Source organism: Sebastes umbrosus, chromosome 4, assembly GCF_015220745.1.
Source record: "Sebastes umbrosus isolate fSebUmb1 chromosome 4, fSebUmb1.pri, whole genome shotgun sequence".
Classification (NCBI taxonomy): Eukaryota; Metazoa; Chordata; class Actinopteri; order Perciformes; family Sebastidae; genus Sebastes; species Sebastes umbrosus.
Genome location: NC_051272.1, coordinates 10,852,370 through 10,874,736, shown reverse-complemented (window position 1 = coordinate 10,874,736; position 22,367 = coordinate 10,852,370). Strand labels below are relative to the sequence as shown.

General features: G+C 40.2%; 1 protein-coding gene across 1 annotated transcript; it reads right to left on the bottom strand.

Moving 5' to 3' along the window:
• Positions 1-340: 340 nt before the first annotated feature.
• On the bottom strand, positions 341-21,809 carry slc7a10b (solute carrier family 7 member 10b). The gene is made up of 11 exons (XM_037766343.1): positions 21,571-21,809; positions 17,591-17,795; positions 16,748-16,899; positions 11,612-11,737; positions 11,375-11,528; positions 9,382-9,505; positions 8,047-8,150; positions 7,866-7,962; positions 3,084-3,233; positions 1,540-1,717; positions 341-1,442 (listed from the first exon to the last, which is right to left on the bottom strand). Exons 1-11 carry the CDS (start codon positions 21,695-21,697, stop codon positions 1,312-1,314), a joined length of 1,548 nt encoding a protein of 515 aa, XP_037622271.1. The 5' UTR covers positions 21,698-21,809; the 3' UTR covers positions 341-1,311.
• Between the last annotated feature and the right edge of the window lie 558 nt (positions 21,810-22,367).

The following is a 22,367-nucleotide window of genomic DNA, read 5'->3' as shown; positions in this document are numbered from 1 at the left end:
TGTATCTAGCAAGCAAAACGTCACTACTGCGGTATGAACCCAAAATAAACAGATTGTACTGTGATCTGATTTCAATAAACAGATCAAAATGATGCCGAAATAACTACATAATGATGCTGATTTGTAAAAACTGTGAATTCATGTCAGGTCTGTCCACAAGACGACAAGCAAACGACTTTTAAATTGCTTTTTTTCTTAATGGAGTTTGGATGGATCAGTGCCAGTCTATGCAGCTGCTCCATCAAAACTCAACATAAAGTCATCTCGGCATAAATACGACAGCGACGTTGTTGTTTCTACCATAGACAGTCTGTGGTTTCTACACAGAGTTTGGTCCGGTCTCTGTACAGATATGATGTACTATCGTAGCTCTGGGTGACCACAGACACATACAAGATTTATTTACTCCTTTTCTGATTCAACAACGTCAGGACGACAGTGAGGACAGGAGGACAATCTCAGCGCTGAGAGGCTGTCATGACACAGCGTCCTGCGAATTTCTCGCTCGAGTTTAACTCCCGCGAATACGTGTCATTCGCGTCATTCGCGTCATTCGCACCATTCGCGTTGCCCGGCGTGAATTTGCAAAAAGTTTGCTTCGCTCTTGGTGTGAATGCGCAATTACATCTGTTACAGAACTCAAAGTCCTGGTTTTCACTTTGGCTCTCATAAGGACGGTATTATCATGTACATTATCGATCTCTACTGATACATACGCCTGAAATGCTGTCTCAACATCTTTTTCCAGTGGTGAAACCTCAGAAATGTGTATATTAGGGGGAAAAACGGGATTCTACAAGCAGTCATGCAGCAGGAAAGAAGAATAAAAATACATGAAGGTAGCTGAAGTAGTTTGAGGTTTCACTCAACTGCAGATCTTCTCTGAAATAACTGTTGTCTTACTGTTTTCAGACTATGGATTTGTTTGGGACTTGGTGTGAAAAGGCCTTAAGGCACGATAAAACAGCAGCAACATTCAGAAGAAAGAGCCGCCACTCAGTCAGAGTTCTGTCATGTTACAGAAAAAAAAAGGAACAAATGGGTCCAAAATGGGAATAAAAGTCCTTTTCAACAGCGTGACACTGTTGGCATTAGGTTGTTGAAACTTGACGACTTAGTAGAAAAGAGGAGAAAATAAAAAGTGCAAGCAGCCCGCGCAGAAGAACAGGCGTTTCCACTCGACTGTTGGGAAACCAGAGTCTCAGAGGGTCAAAGGTCAGACAGGAAGCTCCCAAACCAGGAAGAAGTGTCTGGACATACACAGTGACGGAATAAAAACAAAAAGATCTTCATATATTCAGAGAAAAAGTTTTAAGAATTGGCAGACAAATTGCTCCTGCCTGATGACCGGTCAGTCCATTCTGAAGGATTGTCGATCTCGATGGGGTCGATCTGAGGAAAGACCACAAAACACAACCTCTGGCCCACGTACGTCGCCCTCTCTGCAGGGAAGCACAAGTCACACAAGAGTTATAGATTATATATACATTATATATTAACAGTCCAAACTTTTAATCAGACCATCTTTTAGAAACTCACCAATGAAATTATAGATGCACTTTGGTTTTTCTTTCCAATGGACACCCAGGAAGTAGACGGGTACGCCGGTGAGCATGATGACTAAACCGACGCCGCAAACCACCGGCTCTGAGTAAAGGCTGAAACCCAGCAGCAGCGCCCAGAACATCAGGTAGCACACCGGAACCAACAGGTTCACCTGAAGAAACAACACATTCTCACTCCCAACTCGTCAAATAGCGCCGCTTGGTCAGTGCCCCTCGGCATCGGAGACTAACGCACCGGGTACCCCTCGTTACTTCTGGACGGACCAGTGACGGCGTGTCAATATACGCTCGTTACATGCATAGTGTCCTTTCAAAATAAACTTCCGTTTTAGGTTTAGGCAACACAACTACTTAGGTAGGGTTAGGAAACGGTCGTGGTTGACGTTAACTTCACTGACTAGTGACTCACGGGGCTGACAATATCGACGAGTCACGTGACAAAATAAGTCAACATTACTTTTAGTTTCACACAGGACACAAACTCCTGGTTGAAAGTCTTGTGTTTGTTTGACCCATCCACCCCTCCCGCCCGCCGGGAGTCTCACGCTATTAATACTACGTCACTTGCTCCGACTGTCGAATAACGCCGCAGTTGAAAGCCCAGTTCGTCACATACTTTTGCTAAAGGGCGTCTCCGTGCGTTGTTTTCCGAAGCCGAGGGGCGCTGACAGAACGGCGGTATTTGACGAGTTGAGAACGGGTTGGAAGGAAACATGTGGTTAAACGTTTACCATCATTCATAGTTTATGGATTTAAAAATATATATTGTTAATGAGGTGCATGTGTTGGTGAGGTAAAAGGCAGTGGTGGAGGAAGTACTCAGATCTTTTACTTTAAAAAAAGTACTAATACCACACCGTAAAAAATACTCTGTTACAGTAAAAGTCCTGCATTGAAATGTTCCTTCATTAACAGTATGTAAGAATAATAATTAAAATGTAGTTGAAGTATTTAACTGTGACTGTTCTACTGTTATATATTCTATCATTAGATTATTATTACTCATGCATTAAAGGGACTGTATGTAAGTTTTTACAAGTATAAACGCTTTTTAATCGATTTTTATTGCCAATGTGTGAACAGGTTGTAACCTAACCTAAAAAATTAGACCTTCTGTGACATTCTGGGTTTCCTCTATCAGCCTGTAGACTGATTTTAATGTGAAGAACCCGGGCCGATCTTTCTGGGAAAATCCAACGTATGTGACGTCATGCGCCGTCGCGAGAGCCAAGATAGTTTCCAATTAATTTTGTCAAATCGACGAATCGTTTTAGCTGTAAATCTGTTTTATTTATCATAAAACAACATGTTTAAATATTTTAACATATCAACTTTTCATATGTTTTGTGTGCAAAAATCTTAATTTGTAAAGTAACTAAAGCTGTCAGATAAATGTAATGAAGTAAAAAGTGCAATACTTCCCTCTCAGACTCAAGTAAAGTACTTCAAATGTGTACTTAAGTACAGTACTTGAGTAAATGTACTTGGTTACATTCCACCACTGGTATAAAGAAGTACCTTGATGGGTCGGTACAGGTTGGGTTTCTTCCAGCGGTGGTACAGCAGGCCTGCGATGGTGACGCCATACGACAGATAGTTGATGAAGGAGACGTAGTTGATCAGGTTGTGTGTCTCTCCGATGCAGAGTATAACAATCGTGGCAGCGCACTGAAAAACACAGCAAGGCGTGACAATGTGATGAATATTAAAGGGATACTCCACAGATGTTAATCATTGGAGCGCCACGTTAAAGGATTAAAAAATAACCTGGAAATATAACTTTACATGCATGTGGAATTCAACAAGAAAAGTGTGTTTCCCTTCCAGTCGATTCACTTGGTACAACACATATAGTATGGGATATTAATATTAATATTAGTATTAGTATGGCTAATACTATTATCATTCTATCATAACCACCGCTACTATTATTATTAGTAGTAGTCATATTTCTATTATTATTTCTGCTATTACTATTATCATTCTATTATATCCGCAGCTGCTATTATTATTATTATTAGTAGTCAGCCCTTACATTTTAAAGAACAGATCAAAAACAAAAGCGTCACCAGTTTCTTCTTCATGAGACACTTTAATTTTCCAGTTGAAACCTTAATCTCATTTTCTATTTGCTGAACGCAGCAGCACAGAAACACATGATGAACAATGGACAGATAATGTAAAATAAAATCTCTTTAACACTTCAAATCAATAAGTAATCAAGGGTAACACTTTATAATAACCATCATTTATAAATAGTAAAATGATAATTAATTAAACTTAGTTAATACTTATTTTACAGTTAACAAACAATAAAATGACAATCTATAATGTTTACTAATTATTAGTAATGCTATAATTTCTGTTATTTTATCATTAGTTTGTGTAATATGAGATAATTAGTTTATAAATTAAATTATATATTGTACTCAGTAGCTGATAAAAGGCGATAACAATTCTATTCTGATTACATTAGTAGAGTATTTATTAACAGTTTATTGTTACACATTATAACATTTTATATACTATATTAAGTATTTGTTAATAATTACCAAATGGTTTGTAAATCATCTATCATTTGTAAAAACATCTATAAACATTACATGGACCAGAAACCAAATATTAATCATTGACAAAGTATTAATTAACTATCTAAATAATGTTTATAGACGGTTTACAAAGTATTTATTAACCATTTAACAAAGCGTATGTAATGTTTTACAAGCAATGTCTTAAATGTTTACAAATAATATCTGTATCATTAACACATTCTTATAATATAGTATATAAAATGTTTAATGTGTGCAACAATAAACTGTTAAAAATAACAAATTATAGCATTACTAATAATCAGTAAACATTATTAATTATAATTCCATGGTTTGTTAACAGTAAGATAGCTATTAATACAATTTTAATTAACTATCAATTTATCATTTATAAATGATGGTTATTATAAAGTGTTACTGGATCAAGTTTTGCTGCTGTTCAACTACACAGACACTTTAAAGATATAATCAATAATCCGATGGTAAACCACAGGGCAGCCACTCCCAACACCAACATTCATTTGAAGCTGTCACAACCTGACTGACAGGTCTTGTGATTAAGAAACAGGACACGTTACATCAGTATCATCAGTATGTTTGTAAACACAGCAGTAAATCCGGTCCAAGATAAACTCAGTGAACTTGATAAACTCAAGTTCACTGAGTTTATCTGGATCATGTTACTAAATAAACCCAGTCATCATTTTCATCGTCATCATCACCACCATGTTGCTCAACAGTCACAGAGACCTTCACTGGTAAAACCTTCAGTGGGAGATTCACAGTGTGAATGAATGGAAACATCCTCTCAGTGAAAGTGTGTGTGTGTAGGTGTGTATGTGTGTATTAGTATCAGGATCAGAGAACGACAGCTTTCCTTCGTTCCAGTCCAGATTCACTCTGATCCTCTGGAGCTTCTTCTGCACTACGAGATCACCGTCTGGATCTGATGGGGAGAATGTGCTGTATTTAACATAAAAGAACTCTATTCTCCATATTCCCGATGGTATGACTCCCTTCCTCTGGGCAGACTCTGCAAACACACCCACTGACCAGACTTCACAGTCTCCAACCTGGACGTCCCAGCTGTGAGTCCCTGAGTTAAAGCCCTCAGAGCCCAGGACAGAGAAGTAATAGTAACCATCAATCCTCTCTGGATTATCAGGAAGCTGCTGTTTCTCTCCTCGTCTCCCACTGGTCAGATCTTCAGACAGGATGAATCTTGTGCCAGCAGTGTTTGGGTCCAGAATCACAGGAGTGTAGGAGACCATGTCCTTCATCTTGTTCCAGATGTTGAAGGTCAGGTTGCCCAGATGTTTGGCCTGGTCTATCAGAGCTCCTGAGAGCAGCTGTGGATCCTCCAGCAGGGGGCGCTGCTGGACTCTTTCTACTGCAGCCTTGTAGTTGAGCAGGAATGAGACGTCTTCAGCTCTCAGCTCGTCCTCTGTGGCTCTGACTGTGTCTGAAAGAGCTGCTATCTCTCTGCTCACAGCCTCCATCTTCTCCTTCATCATCTGACTCTTCTGCTCCTCTTCCTCCCTCAGTGCAGCCATCCTGGCCTCCTCTTCCTCTTCTAGAAACTGGTGAAGCTTCTTAAACTGCTCCTTAATCTGCCTCTCTGTGTGTCGGGCCTGGACCTTCATGTGTTCTGCTGTTTGATCAAACTTCACTTTAACTTCTTCAAAAACCTTTAACTTCTCCTTTAAGGGCTCCAGAGTTTCCTGAAGTTCCTTCTTGTGTTGTCGTGCAGCTTCATCGATGGGTGTGAATCTGTGGTCGGTGTGTTTTTCTGAATCTCTGCAGACGAGACACACCGGCTGCTGATGGTCCAGACAGAAGAGTTTGAGTTTCTCAGAGTGCAGACTGCAGAGAGCCTCTGAAGCTCTCTGAGCTCTCTCCTGTAACAAACTCTCACACTGCATTTTGTCTCCGAATGAAGCTGAAAACACAGCAGGCAGACGGCTCAACCACTCCCTGTTCCCTGAAAGATACTTTCAATTTGAGACTTTTTTCTTGTAAAACTCTCGTTCAGTTTGTGGATTCAGCAGCTGGTTGAAGTGGTAGTATTCCAGTATTCCCTCCTCTCTCAGTGGAAGTGGTGGTTTTGGTCCGTCTCTCAATGTGTGTGTGTGTGTTGTCTCGGTGAGTCAGATGACGGGCGGAGCTTCATCATTCCAGTTTGTCAGGTTTGAAGAATTAAATTCCAAACTGATTAACTGTTTAATCCCCATTTGATACTGTTTACTGCTTCTGTCTTTGTCTTGAAGTTCATTCACACAAGAAATGATCCAAAATAAATTATACCAAATAATCTAAAACCACCAAACTACAGGTAACTGAAAACCATGAATTTGTCATCTCGTAGAAACGTCATGAACCTGAACCTCAGGCCCCATTTACACCTGGTACAACAGAGATGATGACTGTGACCATGACGCCCTCAACAACAACAACAACAACAACAACAACAACAACAACAACAACAACAACAACAACAACAGTGAGGAACTAGAAAAGGCAATTTCCGCAAAGAAATTGCAGTGTGAATGCTGGATGCTGAATGCTGAAAAGCTGACGCTAAACTGAATTGCTGTCTTAAATGTGTGAGCATGGTGAAGTAGTAAGAATAGTTGGAAAAGTGGGACTGGGATTAATTCATATGAATGTCATTAAAAGTTGAATAATACCAATAATGTACAAAATATGTTGAACATTTTAAAGGTTCTTGAAAAGCTGATGCTACACTGCATTGCTGGCTTTAATCTGTATAAAGAAAGTGAAGTAGTAGGAATAGTTGGAAAAATGGGAATGGTTGAATTCGTATGAATATGATTGAAAAGTTGAATAATATCAATAGTTGTTGTTTTTTGAAAAGCTGACGCTACACTGCCTTGCTCGTTTTAAATGCTGAATAATACCAATAATGTATGAAAGATGTAATTTATCTTAAGGTTTGAGTGCAGTATGAATCAGTAGATAAATGTGGAAAATGCATGAAACAGTATGAATAGTAGGAAAATAGGATAAAGGGATGCTAAAATATAGGTTGGGAGCCATGAAAGATATTCAAATGGAAGCTTTAGAGCAAGGACTAGAGGAGTTGAGGTTTCCTTTAATTGTCTTTGTTGGAATACAGATGAAACATCTGCTGAGGTCTCGACAAGAGTTGAATTGATGATGATCACTTTTATTTTGAAAAACTAGGTCCATCCCTGGTTTCAAGCAAGAAAAGCCAACACTAGGATCAGCATTGATTCATGGAGAGACCTTCGTCTGGTCAGCTAACATTACTGCCAAGCAGGTGAAATATAGAGTGATATTGTGGTTTTAGCTGACGTGTGTCGCCTCACTGATGCTCGTTCATGTCTATGTAGAGCGAGCACAAGCGCGAACCCGACGCTGATTTTCGTTGACCTAACGGCCACAGGTGTCGCTGTTAACAAGCAATTCTGATGAAGGAAATAACGTCTAACTTGTGCGTGCAGTGTCCGATGGTCACAGAAATGTAGGGCTGCGTCGCGAAAGTACCCTAAACTTGCCAGAAGGTGCGAGGGCCCGTTCATCGCTGCTTGCAGCTTGAATTTACATTTGAAATAGTTTTGTCTCCAAAAGAAGAAGAATGAAATGATTCAATTTCTATTTCTATTTGCAGAGCACTTCTAAAAGCTAAAAGCATGAAAGACCATTCAGACATATAGAGTAGTCCTCAAAAGATGAGATTGGTGTAATATCAATGTGAGGTTGTACGTACGCAGACCAGCAGGGCAGGGATTGGTGTGCAGTTCTTATAATGAATCATGGCCAGCAGGCTGGGCAGGTGACCTTCTCTGGCTCCAGAGAAACACAACCTGCAGGCAGAAGCATCAGACGGCCCGTCAGCAGCCATATTAAAGCAGTGTACTGTCGGAGCACGGAGGAGCAGCGGATCTCACCTGGAGGAGGTGAACAGGTAGCCGTTGATTCCTCCGAAGGTGGACAGAGCCACGGAGATCGGCATGATGACGGAGAACATTCCCAGCAACTTCTCTCCGAATGTCTGAACAGCAGAACGACAGACAGAATCACTGATGTGCACAGACCTGATGAACACCACAACATGAACTCCAGCTGGCCCATGTGTGCTTTCTTGGGTGGTATTCCTCTACTGTTTCATCTGAAAACATTTCATTCCACATCAGAAACTATCTAGAGTCTAGTTTTGAATGCTTTTAGCCACATTATGGTGAGCGACGGCAAAATCTAGGGCTGTACCGAATAGTTAGAAGATTCGAAGCTTCACTCATAACGTTGACATTCGAATGCTGCGCAGCCTTTTTTATACAGTTTTGTCTATTCATTATGTAACAGAGCTGTCAATTGATTAAAGTATTTAATCACAATTAATCGCATCATTGTCCATAGTTAAAGTGGTAGTAGGCAGTATATTTTTGGCATCATTGGGCAAAAATTCCATAATAACGTTTCAGCATATTGTAATTCAAGTGTTCTGAGAGATAACTAGACCTCTGCACCTCCTCACGGCTCTGTTTTCAGGCTTTAAAACATCTAACCCGTGACGGAACCCTTTCCTTCTCCTTTCTCATGATTCTGAAAACATTTGAGGCGAGAAATAGGCATTAACGTAACATAATATTGATTCATATTTGATCAGCGCTGCCTAGTTTGACCGTTTGGTCGGAGTTCACGAGTGATTGACAGCCAGCTCTCATAGACGGCAGCTGGACAGCAGACCTCAGATCAGCTCTTACTGCTTGTTTCCCTCCGGTCTGTGAAATCTTGCAGATGCCGTTAGGAGCACACAGAGACACATGATTTTTCAGGTTACCTGTTTCATGTACTACTGTCACGATATATCGACCGTTTTATAAAAATAACTTTTTTTAATTACATTTGCTCCAATCTCGCATACTTCAGCTTTAAAAGGAGATTTGTCTATTGGGTAGATTAGCAGTAAAGTACTCCAACATATATAATAATATCATATTTTTATATGTAAAAGTAACTATAAGTGCCAAATAAATGTAGTGAAGTAAAAAGAACAATATCTGCCTCCTGAGATGAAGTGGAGTGGAAGTACAAAGTAGCATAAAATGGAAATACTCAAGTACAAGTATGTCAGAATTGTACTTAAGAACAGTACTTGAGTTTCCTCCACTGGTTTCTTGTAATGTTCCTGCTCTAGAAAGTGATTCTTATCCACCACCGACCTAAATGCCTGACAGATGAAGCATAACTGTGACTGATCATCATTTAGCCATGTTACTCACTACAGCCACGGCATTGGATGACAGCAGCTCCTCAGGCGACATGGAGGAGAAGTAGGCGATGTTGGTGAGCGTGTACACAAAGGTCACCAATGGTATGGAGATGTAGATGGCACGAGGTAGATTCCTGACCCGCGTCACACACCATGCACAGATGATACAGTCAAAACCAAAAAAAAAAGCAATCAAACATGCATGAATATTGGCGTCACACACAATCATAAACAGTAGAAGCTGTTGGCAGCCGGTGTGGGTGGAAAATACCAACCAACACAAATCCCTCCAATAACTAACATGTTTTGACTTTTACCAATTTTACCCCTCCAAAAACTGGAATTACCACCTTGCGGTTGTATGCCTCCGCCAACCAGTCTAGTGTCAGTTTACATCCATGTCTGTACAAAATGTCATCATGTCATCATCTTATCCTGTTAGACATTTGTGTAAAATTGTCATAATTAGTGTACGAATTACTGAGGTACTGTATGGCTAAAAACGTGTTTTTTAAGGTCAAAGTGACCTTTGACCGCCAAATTAAAATCACTTCATCCTTGAGTCGATGTGGACGTTTGTGCCAAATATGAAGAAATTCCCTTCTGGCTTTCCTGAGATATAGTGTTTACGAGAATGGATAAACGGACAACCGGAAAACATAATGCCTGCGGCCACGGCTATCGCAGGCGCAGAGGCATAAAAATAATTTATTTTAAGGGGAAAAACTTGTGAGTGTCCTGCTGCAAGTAGACGTGAACAGTAAATATGGTTCTCTTGTGACAAACACTCCCTCTACGAAAGTTGAAGAGATAAATGGTTAAACTACAGGTATTTTTAGAGTCAGATTTTCACCCATATTGTATAATGTAAATAATATAAATATATATATATATATACTGTATACATATACATATATACCGTATATATTAGGGCTGTCAATCGAAATAAAATATTTAACTGTGATCAATTGCAAATTAATCGCACATTTTTTGTCCGTTCAAAATATACCTTAAAGGGAGATTTGTCAAGTATTTAATACTCTTATCAACATGGGAGTGGACAAATATGCTGCTTTATGGAAATGTATGTATTTATTATTGAAAATAAATTAAAAACACAAAACTTGACTATGACTTGCCCCAAACTGCATGTGATTATCATAAAGTGGGCATGTCTGTAAAGGGGAGACTCGTGGGTACCCATAGAACACATTTTCATTCACATATCTGGAGGTCAGAGGTCAAGGGACCCCTTTGAAAATGGCCGTGCCAGTTTTTCCTCGCCAAAATTTGGTTTGAAGCGTTATTTATCCTCCTTCGCGACAAGCTAGTATGATTTGGTTGGTATTAATGGATTCCTTTTCTAGTTTCATATGATACCAGTATCTTCACTCTAGCTTTAAAACTGATCCCGCTACAACCTAAAAATCGCAAGTTGTGTTAATGCGTTAAAGAAATTAGTGGCGTTAAACAAATTTGCGTTAACGCATTGTTATCACAATAACTTTGACAACCCTACGGTATATATATATATATATATATATATATATATATATATTTATATATAAAATATGGTAACGATAGCCATTTAAAAAAATAGAACATTTTACAGATTTTTGTGAATTTTGCGAATGCGAAAGACAATATTAAAGGAACAGTTTGACAGTTTCTCGTTTGTTTAATCTGTGCAAAAGAACGTAGCGTAAAAACAACAATTCATTTTAAAACCAGCCCAGAAATAGTCCCGCTAACCAGCCGCTGGTGCCACCTCAATATTTAATGAACAGATCTTGTGGTATCGATCTTCTCATCAAACTCTCTGCCAGAGTATCCAATAAATACATTTTCCACAATGTCAAACTCTTCCTTTAACATTTGAATTAGACAAAAAGGCCAAAGTGTCGCCAACAATCTGAGCAAGCGGAACAAAGAAACAAGCTGAGATGGGAGCTGAACATTTAGCGTTACAGTACTGGAAGACGTTGAGAAGCGTAAATATTCACCGTCTGGGTTCAATCACTTCCTCCGTGACGTAGTTGAGGAAGTTCCAGCCGCTGAAGGCGAAGGACGCCTGCAGGAAGGCCAGAGCGATCTGACCCACCGACGGCGTCCTGTCCAGGGCGAAGGCCACCTGAGGAGTCAGCGCCTCGTAGTTCCCTGGAGGATAAATCACACATTTGAGTGGTTTCTTTTTACTACAGGGGGCAGTAAAGCTTTAGGCCACAGGCTGAGGATGTTACCATTGCAGATCTGGACCAGGCCGACCACAATGATGAGGCCCAGAGCCATCAGCTTCCCCACCGTGAAGACGTCCTGGATCCTGGTGGCCATACGAACGCTGGAGCAGTTCACCCAGGTCAGCAGCACTGAGCAGAAAACACACTGTGTCAGGATCACAGGCAAACCAAGAGGACTTACAGGGGTACACACAAGGCTCTGGGAATACTAATCAATAATTATGAATAACGTAGTGAAATTGTTAAGAAAAGTATTTATTAATCTTTTACATTAAGGTCTTATTTTATGAATTAATAAATGTTCTGCACACCTTCTGAACACAGCACTAACTGGTCAGAAAACACGATAACAATAACAACAATGGTGACATTCAGGAGATACACCCAACTCCAATGGCTGATCAATATTTAAATTTTAACAAAACTAACAGTGCTGTGGACCTGGATGATAAGTTAACGTTCTTCAAAGTTATTACAAGTCATCCTGAGGGGAACATGAATGTCTGAACCAAATGTCATGGCAATCCATCCAGTAGTTGTTGAGACATTTCGGTCTGGACAAGGGATGGAAAGAGTTGGTAAATTTCTGGTAATTTTTTGGAAAAAGAGCGTTTTTGACAATTACAATTTTAATAGTGAACTTATTTGGAGGGGAAATACACAAACAAATGCAATACTAGGTCTTGGCATGTTTTGGTTAAAATCCTAGAGTTGCAAAGGGTCAGTAAATTTGTGGGAAATTTCTGGACATTTTCCAGTGGAAGTTAAGCTCGTGAATTTTGGAAAAAAACATTTTTGACAGTTGCAAAATAAACATTTTAATAGTGGACTTATTCGGAGGGGAAATACTCAAACAAATGCAATACTAGGTCTTGGCATGTTTTGGTTCATAACCGATGGCACAAATGGTCAGTAAATTTTCAGTAACTTTTTGGGAAAATTCTGGTACATTTTTGGAAGTTTTCCAAGGGAAGTTAAGCTTGGGAATTTTGGAAAAAAATGTTTTTGATAACTGCAATAAGAAAATTTTAATAGTGAACTTATTTGAAGGGGAAATACACAAACAAAATCAGCACTAGGTCTTGGCATGTTTTGGTTAAAATCCTAGAGTTGCAAAGGGTCAGTAAATTTGTGGGAAATTTCTGGACATTTTCCAGTGGAAGTTAAGCTCGTGAATTTTGGAAAAAAACATTTTTGACAGTTGCAAAATAAACATTTTAATAGTGGACTTATTCGGAGGGGAAATACACAAACAATGCAATACTAGGTCTTGGCATGTTTTGGTTAAAATCCTATGGCACAAATGGTCAGTAAATTTTTAGTACATTTTTGGTAAAATTCTGGTATTCTGGTATTTCTGGAAATTTTCCAAGGGAAATTAAGCTTGGGAATTTTGGAAAAAAATGTTTTTGGTAACTGCAATAAGAACATTTTAATAGTGAACTTATTTGAAGGGGAAATACACAAACAAAATCAGTACTAGGTCTTGGCATGTTTTCGTTAAAATCCTAGGGTGCAAAGGGTCAATACATTTCTGGTAAAATTCAGGTAAATTTCTGGTAATTTCTGGTAATTTCTGGAAATTGTCCAAGGGAAGTTAAGATAGGGAACTTTGGAAAAAAACACTTTTTTGACAATTGCAAAATAAACATTTTAATAGTGAACTTATTTGGAGCGGAAATACACACACAAAAGTAATACTAGGTCTTGGCATGTCTGGGGTTGCAATGGGTCGAGAAATTTATGGACATGTTCCATGGGAAGAAAGTCCTTTCACAATTTCAATATAAAAATTGAACAGAACTTATTTGGAGGGGAAATACACAAAGAAAATCAATATTAGGCCTAGGGGCAAAAGGTTTAATAAATAAATAAGTAAGTAAGTAAATAGATATAATAGTATGCATATTTATAATATCTTTATTGTTCAACACAGGCCATTTCAGTAGAGACATTAAATATGACAATAGAATAGAAATAATTTTGTTTTGTGTGGCACTTTGTAGGCGGACGTTTTACTGACTTCCGCTAGTCGCTTTCAATCCAAGATGGCGGAAGCGTAGCTCTGCTGCTGGGCGCTGACGTTGCAATGTAACGAACAATTTACTTTCACTTCTTATCAATACACATTCTTTGGTATGGGTCAAGCTCCACAAACACTGGATCCTACATTTCCCATAATGCAACTCAGTAGCATCTTTTCATCAGACGCTGGTAAACACCAACATCTTCCAAACTCCACACCTCCAGTTTGTAACGCAAGCTTTCTGTTATAAATTTATATTTATTTATTATGACATTTGTCTCCAAACCCAAGCTGAGATAACCCTGATGACATCACCACAGTATGACATCATCAAGGTTATTTTGTCAGACTTGACAAAGTTCCTGCAGAGCAACAGAAGACTTTATACAGCAGGCCTAGTATTACTAACCATGACAAGTAAAGTGACTTAATGTACAATTGGTGGAGTGCTCCTTTAAATACATCAGCACCAGTATGGGCACTGCATTGGGGAACCGGCGCTGGTGCTCTTGCCGGCGGTGGGCGGCAGTAGCCAGTTGCCATGGGATGCAGGAATCTGGGAAACGGGCGAGCGAGTGAGGGCATGATTGTTTCACCTCGTCCATCATTGTCACCGGCTTTGCCCCATGGTGGCCTCGCTCTCCAACACAAAGACGAGCTGTCAGCCCCACAAAACAAACCACTTCCGTTGCGAAGAGCAAACAAAACGTGGCGAGCTCCCCCCACCACCACCATCACCACCACCACCCCGAGGAGGCCAGGCAGAGCTCACGTTTCAGCATCCAGCTCCAAAAACAAGTGTGAATGATGGCGTCAGAGGCGAGGAATCACACACTGAAGTCCCGCCGTTTCACCTTGCACACGGGATTTCAGGCCAGACAGTTATTTACTCATTGATACGACAAAGAGGCCGTGTGGATTAATGATGGTCAGTGCAGGTAGTCTCCGGCAAGACACCAAGCAATTAAGCAGCCTGACAGGTCCATGACAGGTCCACGCTGACATATGTGAAATCAGCTCAGAGATCCTGCACCAAGTCTGCTCGGCCTGCCTCGTCTTTAAAGTCCTCATGCAGCAGTTCTTTTTTCTACGCAATGAATTTTTGATGGGAACGTTTAAATTTTTGAGGAGTGAAGAAGCTGCTTTCACATCCCCCCAAACTCAGCAGGATGCTTCATAACATCTGCAGATACTAAGCCATCGTCTTGGGTAACACTTTTTAATAACCATTATTTATAAATGGTAAATGGATAGTTAATTAAACTGAGTTAGTTATTTTACTATTAACAAACAATGAAATAATAATTAATGTTTCATGTACGTATCAGAACAACGGCTTGTATATCCACCGTGCTCGGTCTTCCTGTTTCTCTTTTTGAATGATGAATACAGACTACCGCCACCTGCTGGTGCGGAGAGTTATTTCCTCTCACTTAGGCGCAGAACGTTCGTGCTAACTGGCCGTCGGCTGAAGTCTTTCTGGTGTGTTTGAGTGCAACTTGTCGGCCAAGACAAAGGCGGCGTGGAGCGACGCAACAGTCAAAACACGTTGCATCGCTTAGTGACTCTAACTAGACACAGCAAGTTTTAGGATTTCTCCATGTGCCAAAACTAGATTTTGCTTTCCAAATATTCTCCCTCATCTCGTCGTCTAGTGCTGCTCTCCTCCGTCGTCGAGGGACGCTGTGCATTTTTTCTACAGCTATAGAAAAAGGTTTTTAAAAAGCCTTCAGCCAGCCGTTACATAAGAGACATTTCACATGTGACCACTTCCCCTCTGACACACAAAGGAATGGAGCGGTAGTTTATTGATGAGCTGGATTATGATCATCATTAGAGAGGAAACATCAGGATCCACCAGCAACAACAGCAACAACCACGAGAAAATAAATCATCCTTCATGAATGATGCAGGCGTACTGTGAGGCTGTCAGCAGCAACATCCACCATCCCTCCACGCTGAATCAAAAATAGAGCAGTAGAGGAGCTGTTATGTATGACGGCGTATCAGAGCCATTAGAGGTGAAAAAAACATAAGATAACGGAGCTGGGGGAGAGGCGGAATATAAAAAAAACCCTCAAGATTTCAGAGATTAAAGTCGTAAATTTACAAGAAAAACAATGTGGATATTCTCTGAGATTAAACTAGTACATTTACGAGAAAAGATTTGAATATTCTCCGACATTATAAAGTCATAAATTTGCAAGAAAAAACTCAGAAACTCTCTGAGACCCTGAATACTTGAGGTGCTATAAAAATAAATTGCATATCTCTAAATTGATACAGTAAAAATGCTTGATTTTGTGTCTGTATGTTGTCACAGATGTCAAAAATATCATATACATGTTTTTTCCAGCAACCTAAAAATCAAAGAATAAAGACATTTTCCTCATAAATAAGCGGTATTTTTCTTTTTAATTTATTAGGGTCACAGGGTAAAATGTTTTATTGTTTAATCTCAGAGAATTTCTTTTGTCATAAATTTATGACTTTAATCTCGGAAATTTTTTTCTAGAAATATTACCCCCCTCACCAGGCTCTGTAAATAATGGTTTTACCTACAATGGCCCTAATACTATGGAGGACGGAACCTGCCAAAATCAAAAATAAATGACTCGATAAATAAACAAATATGTCATTAAATGGAGCAAAAATAATATTAAAAATAAATGTAGCCATTATTAATACCCTTATTTATTTACTCTTCGGTTTAATTTTCTCTTTTATTTATTATGTATGTATTTTTATTGATTTTTAAATGTATTTATTTATTTTTGTATTTTTAAAAAATTGTTTTTAAATATTAATTACAAAATAATTATTCAATAAATAAATAAATATGTCATTAAATGTAGCAAAAATAATGTAAAAAATAAATGTAGCCATTAATTAATTGATCAAATGTGACATAGATTGATATTACTTCATTTATTTATCTTTGTATTAATTCCCTTATTTAATTACTCTTCTGTTTAATTTTTTCTTTTATTTATTATGTATGTATTTCTATTGATTTTTTAAATTATTTATTTATTTTGCATTTAAAAAAAATGAATTTAAATATCTGATAAATCTGAGGAAAAAAGACAGCAGATGGTAAAGAAGCCACTTACGGAGACAGGTGGCGGACAGCATCCGTGTCGCCATGTAAGGAGGAACACAGTTTGGGAAGACGGGCTGCAGGACGTAGCTGGAGAATGTGAGGGCGATGACGGCTAGCGTGGTCGGGTACATGATGAGGACGGCGCTCCACAATAGGAGAAACCTGGATAAGAGAAACATTACTTTACTTCAGTAACAGTTTACTTTAGATTACATTAGGGCTGCCAATCGATTAAAATATTTCATTTCATATAATCGCATGATTGTCCAAAGTTAATCATGCATGCAAATGATTGGATATATTCATTATTGGACATCAATTAACAACAGTAAACAATGACAAATATTGTCCAGAAATCCTCACAGGTACTGCATTTAGCATAAAAAATATGCTCAAATTATAACATGGCAAAGTGCAGCCCAACAGACAACAACAGCTGTCAGTGTGTCAGTGTGCTGACTTGACTATGACTTGCCCCAAACTGCATGTGATTATCATAAAGTGGGCATGTCTGTAAAGGGGAGACTCGTGGGTACCCATAGAACCATCACTAGAATTATCAGAAATTCATCCGACCGTCCATCGGCCGGTCGGGAGGAGTTAATCGGTCCTCGCCCCCCTGTATACTGCACGGAAAACGACGCCCAACGAAGCTGAAATTTGGTACGACCCTAAAATGAGTCATGAGGCTCAAAATTGGGGCCAGAAACGGGCTAAAATCGTACAGTGTATGCCCAGCTTAACTGAGAGCTAACAACCATCATGCATGAAGCAGACAGACAGACTGAAGGCTGAATGAATTGTAGTCCCTACGCTGCCCGACCTGACTGAACAGCAGAGGCTCCTCACTCACCCCATCAGACCTCCGAATATCTCGGTGACGTAGGAGTAGTCTCCTCCAGATTTGGGGATGGTGACGCCCAGTTCAGCGTAGCAGAGGGAGCCCAAGGCAGCGATGCAGCCTCCAAGTACCCAAACCACCAACGCCAAACCCACCGAGCCCGAGTGCTCCAGGACCCCCTTCGGAGAGATGAAGATCCCGGAGCCTATGATGTTCCCTGAGGAGAGGAAGAAGAAGGTTGTTAGATACTGAAAGGTGAAATGTTTTCTGTTAACTACTGAAATAAAATATGGCCTACACTTGTCTTCCAGATAAAATATGGAGATTAGGGCCGTCTATTTCAAAGCGTAATAATGCGTTTTAACGTTTTAATTGTTTCAACGCCACTAATTTCTTTAATGCATTAACGCAATTTGGGCTTTTTAGGGTACAGTTTTAAAGCTAGAGTGAAATGCATGTCCACACAGCACATGTGACTAGTTTGGAGGGGTTTTCTCATGGTACGCATCACCCAGAACATCTCCAACATTTCATTTCAGTGACCCGTTGAGCAACCTCAGTCACATAATCCAAACTGTTCCCCTCTGAGTTAATACAGAGGGCATTAAAACACAAAGAGCTCTGAGTTAGAGAAGGAGGTAGAGGCCATCACTCAGGCCGGGACAATCCCTCCTGCCCAGAGCCTCAGTATGCAGTGTAGAGTACCAGCAGATGGGACACATTCAGACTACAGCGCTACCAGTAGCACGGCAGAAGGCAGCCAAGTGGCACAGACAGCCATTACATAACCAGACATAAATTATCCACTCCGGGCTGCAGAGGTGGGAAGTGACCGACTCACCTTCTGCAGCTTCCTAAAATAAAACAAGGATTGGTGTTGAGGAGATGAAGGTCGACAAAAAAAGTGTAGTTCAATTTAATTTAGTGGCAAAAATGACTCTGGATGCTTAGCCTGGATCAGTGGTCTCTCTGAATGGAAAGGTGCTTCAGCATTCGGCACACGGGACCTTTCTCTTTTCTTTTTTACAAAAAATGTCTGCTTTGAGCAAGCAACAGCAGCTTATGCCGGGTTCACACTACACGAGAAACAAGCTGATTTTGGGTCTGATTCCTCCTCCAGACGGTCGTCAGCAAAGCCCTGATAGTTTGATGGTTCTAAAGATGATCTTTCCAGATGTTCCTGTGGTGTTACTGATCTCAAATCGTAAATATTAAACATGTTCAATATTTACGATGGGATATCCTGTTGTGTGTGAGGAACCCTGAGGACAGCCAATGACGCAGTCACGTTGGAAAGAATGATAGCCAATAGAGAACCAAGCTGACTGAAGAAGGAAAGACAACCACCGCCGTCATGGCGGCCTCGGCTAAAGCATGAGCTAATGCTAAACGTGAAGCATAAAGTAGTAGTAAGATGGAGCTCAGAAATGGAGGACTCCATGACTTCATCCATCCATTCTTCGTCAATTATCAGTACAAAGTAAAAACTAAAATCAATAATTCTTCCTGCCCTTCGTCAGCTAAGGCTGGCCCACACTAACAGATGTTTCAGATCTTACCAGATGTGTAAAATGTGAGAGAGCCCACACATAACGACATGTTCAGTTAAATCAGAAACAGTTTTGTGGAGAGAAACGATTTGGCCAAAACAGCACATCACACACTAACAGATTCATTCATCAACCACAAGAGTCCCCACTAAAAAAAAACAGAAATCACAAAATCTCTGGCGATCAAATGTGACTTTAGTGTAAACAAACATGGCGGACGAGAGGCAGGAAGAATTAGTGATGTTAGTTTTTACTTTGTACTGAAAATTGACGAAGGATGGATGGATGAAGTCATGGAGACACGTTAAATAAACACTAATCAACAAGTTGCTCCTCCATTTCTGAGCTCTATCTTACTACTACTTTAAGCCTCGTTTATGGTCACCGTAGTGAAGCCGGTGCGACGTGCGTGTGCCAGAAAATTAAGTTATCACCGCTTTTGCGTGGTTGGTGCGCGAAGGCTCTGCAAGTTGTCGCGGAAATCCATCTTGGAACCCAGTATCCAGTTTTTCTTAATACATCCATCAGTTCATCTAAGACTCAGCTGATCAGGCTCAGCTCGTTCAACTTCCATCAGTCTAAGTTGGACTTTTTAGCCTCACTGAGCCTCACTGTGTCACTGGGTGTCATGTTCCTTCATCACCATGAAAACACACGCTGTAGCTTATTCTGACTCAATCCTACATACACCGTACTGCTGCCACCAACACTCACTAGAGCACCACATGCACTATTTCCTCCTGTTTATTTGATAAAAACTACAGTGAGCAGCTGTGTCAGGAGATTACTGATGAAACTATGTATCTGTGTTTTTAAAGAGTTACGTCTTCAGTAGGAACCGATGGTCTTGGAGCTGAGAGACACAGACAGGAAGTCAGACAGTGTTGTTGTTTTTGGGCGTTTTCCTGGGATTTGTTGATGAGAAGATATAAAATCATGCTTCCTTTAAGCTCAATGCACAGCTGAGACTACCTGTCATATACCTACTGGTAAAAACGTAGACACTCTGTCAATACCACAGATGTCCGAGCTGATCAAAACTTGACAGTTGTGGTTGCTGTTTCCACAAATCACTTCCACCCTGACTCCTCATGTCACCTCAAGGTTTCAACAAAGTTTAATTTGTCGGTAAATAGTAAATTCATAGTCTATCCTCTACAGCAGCTCCATCTCAGCCTTCCATCCATCAGATTGCATGTTGAACGCACCATGTGAGTATGTTGCATTTATATATGTATATACTGTATATATATATAGGAAGGAATCCATTGGTACCAACCATGTCATATATACTAAATACGCTCCAAACTTATGCTAAATTTTGGCGAGGAAAACTGTCATGGCCATTTTCAAAGGGGTCCCTTGACCTCTGACCTCCAGATATGTGAATGAAAATGGGTTCTATGGGTACCCACGAGTCTCCCCTTTACAGACATGCCCACTTTATGATAATCACATGCAGTTTGGGGCAAGTCATAGTCAAGTCAGCACACTGACACACTGACAGCTGTTGTTGCCTGTTGGGCTGCAGTTTGCCATGTTAAGATTTGAGCATATTTTGTATGCTAAATGCAGTACCTGTGAGGGTTTCTGGACAAAATGTGTTATTGTTTTGTGTTGTTAATTGATTTCCAGTAATAAATATATACATACATTTGCATAAAGCAGCATATTTGTCCACTCCCATGTTGATAAGAGTATTAAATATTTGACAAATCTCCCTTTGGGGATGAACAGATAAAAAATGTGTGATTAATTGCGATTAATTATTTTAATGGATCGACAGCCCTATTATTACATTTCTGCCAATAAATCCCCATAATTAATTAGTTACACACTTTAAGTCCTATCTAACAGGTGGAAAAGAGTGACTTTTTTGGGGCTGAAGTTTGGTGGAAACCAGACAGCAGATTCATTCCTGACATTTCTCCATCATCACCCTCCTGCAAGGCAGAGAGTTAATATTAATACTAGCAGTGATGTCTAAGAAGAGCAGAGTGGTGCAGCCGGCCCTTTGCATGCAGCCAGACTCCCTGCAGGCCCTCCTCCTCCTCCTCCTCCTCTTCCTCCATCCAGCCTGGATGCTGCTCACATATTTACTAGGTGACTTTAAAGCTCCACTGCTGATTCTGCCCCAGCAGACAATGTTCTTCTGCTTGACCACCACACTTCATATATTTCAGCCACGTAAGCACTTACAACTTGATGTGGTCACACATGCAAACAAACATGGAGTCCCTCATTTTTCTGATGCCACACAAAAAAAACTATGTTTTTTCCTCAAGTTATTAGTAGTTCACAGGTAATTTAACACTTTATAATGTGTCAGTCCTGCAGAAAGAAAGTCAAACAACACTTTTTTTTTTTTTTTTTCTAAGTTGTGCATTAATAAAGTAAAAAGCAGAGCTGTAGGCAGAGTGGCAGCTTGTTTTCCTGCCTCACCTATGATGATGGTGCAGGCGCTCAGCAGCCCAATCTCCTTCTTCAGAGTCACCCTGTCAGGGATCTTCTTCTTGTCCTTCTCCTCCTCCTTCTTCTTCTTGATGCTCTTGCCGTTCTGTCCATCCATGTCCGCCTGCCCGGGTCCGGTCCGGTCCGTCCAGTCCACTGTGTCCTCCCAGTCCCAGTCCTCCCAGAGCTCCTGTCTGTCCTCTCCTCCTCCTGCTCCGTATTCATGCAGACTGAATGGGCTGCGCTTGCGCAACAACCTGCCGCTGTCCAGGCTAGAATGTTAAATACCCTGGACTCACCACGATGCGTTCAGGGACACCAGGAGGAACCGAGCTGCTGCTGCTGCTGCTCTCACCTCTTCCAGGTTTCAAGCTTCAAGTTTCAAGTTTATTTGTCATATGCATTTAAAATCAGTGGCGGCCCTGAGTCACACACAAAAATAACATTACTACTACTACTACTAATAATAATAATGATAATACAAATTATACAAATTGTCAATATTTGTGTTTTGAATATGGAATGCACCCAGTAATATGTGTAATTTGATTGTAATCTGATTATGTTTTGTATTAAAGGGACTGTTTGTAACTTTTTAAGCGTATAAATGTACTGGGTCGGGACATATGCGCGCTCGCGTGTGGCCGGAGCCTCGTCTCCTCTGCCTGCTTGCCTTCACTCAAAACCGCAAAGTTATATCTAGTGAAGCCCGTTTTGCAAAACAGTGTCGGAGGTCGGAGGATGCGAGGGAGACCGTAGCTTTGGTCTCCAGGGCCAGAGTCTCTGCT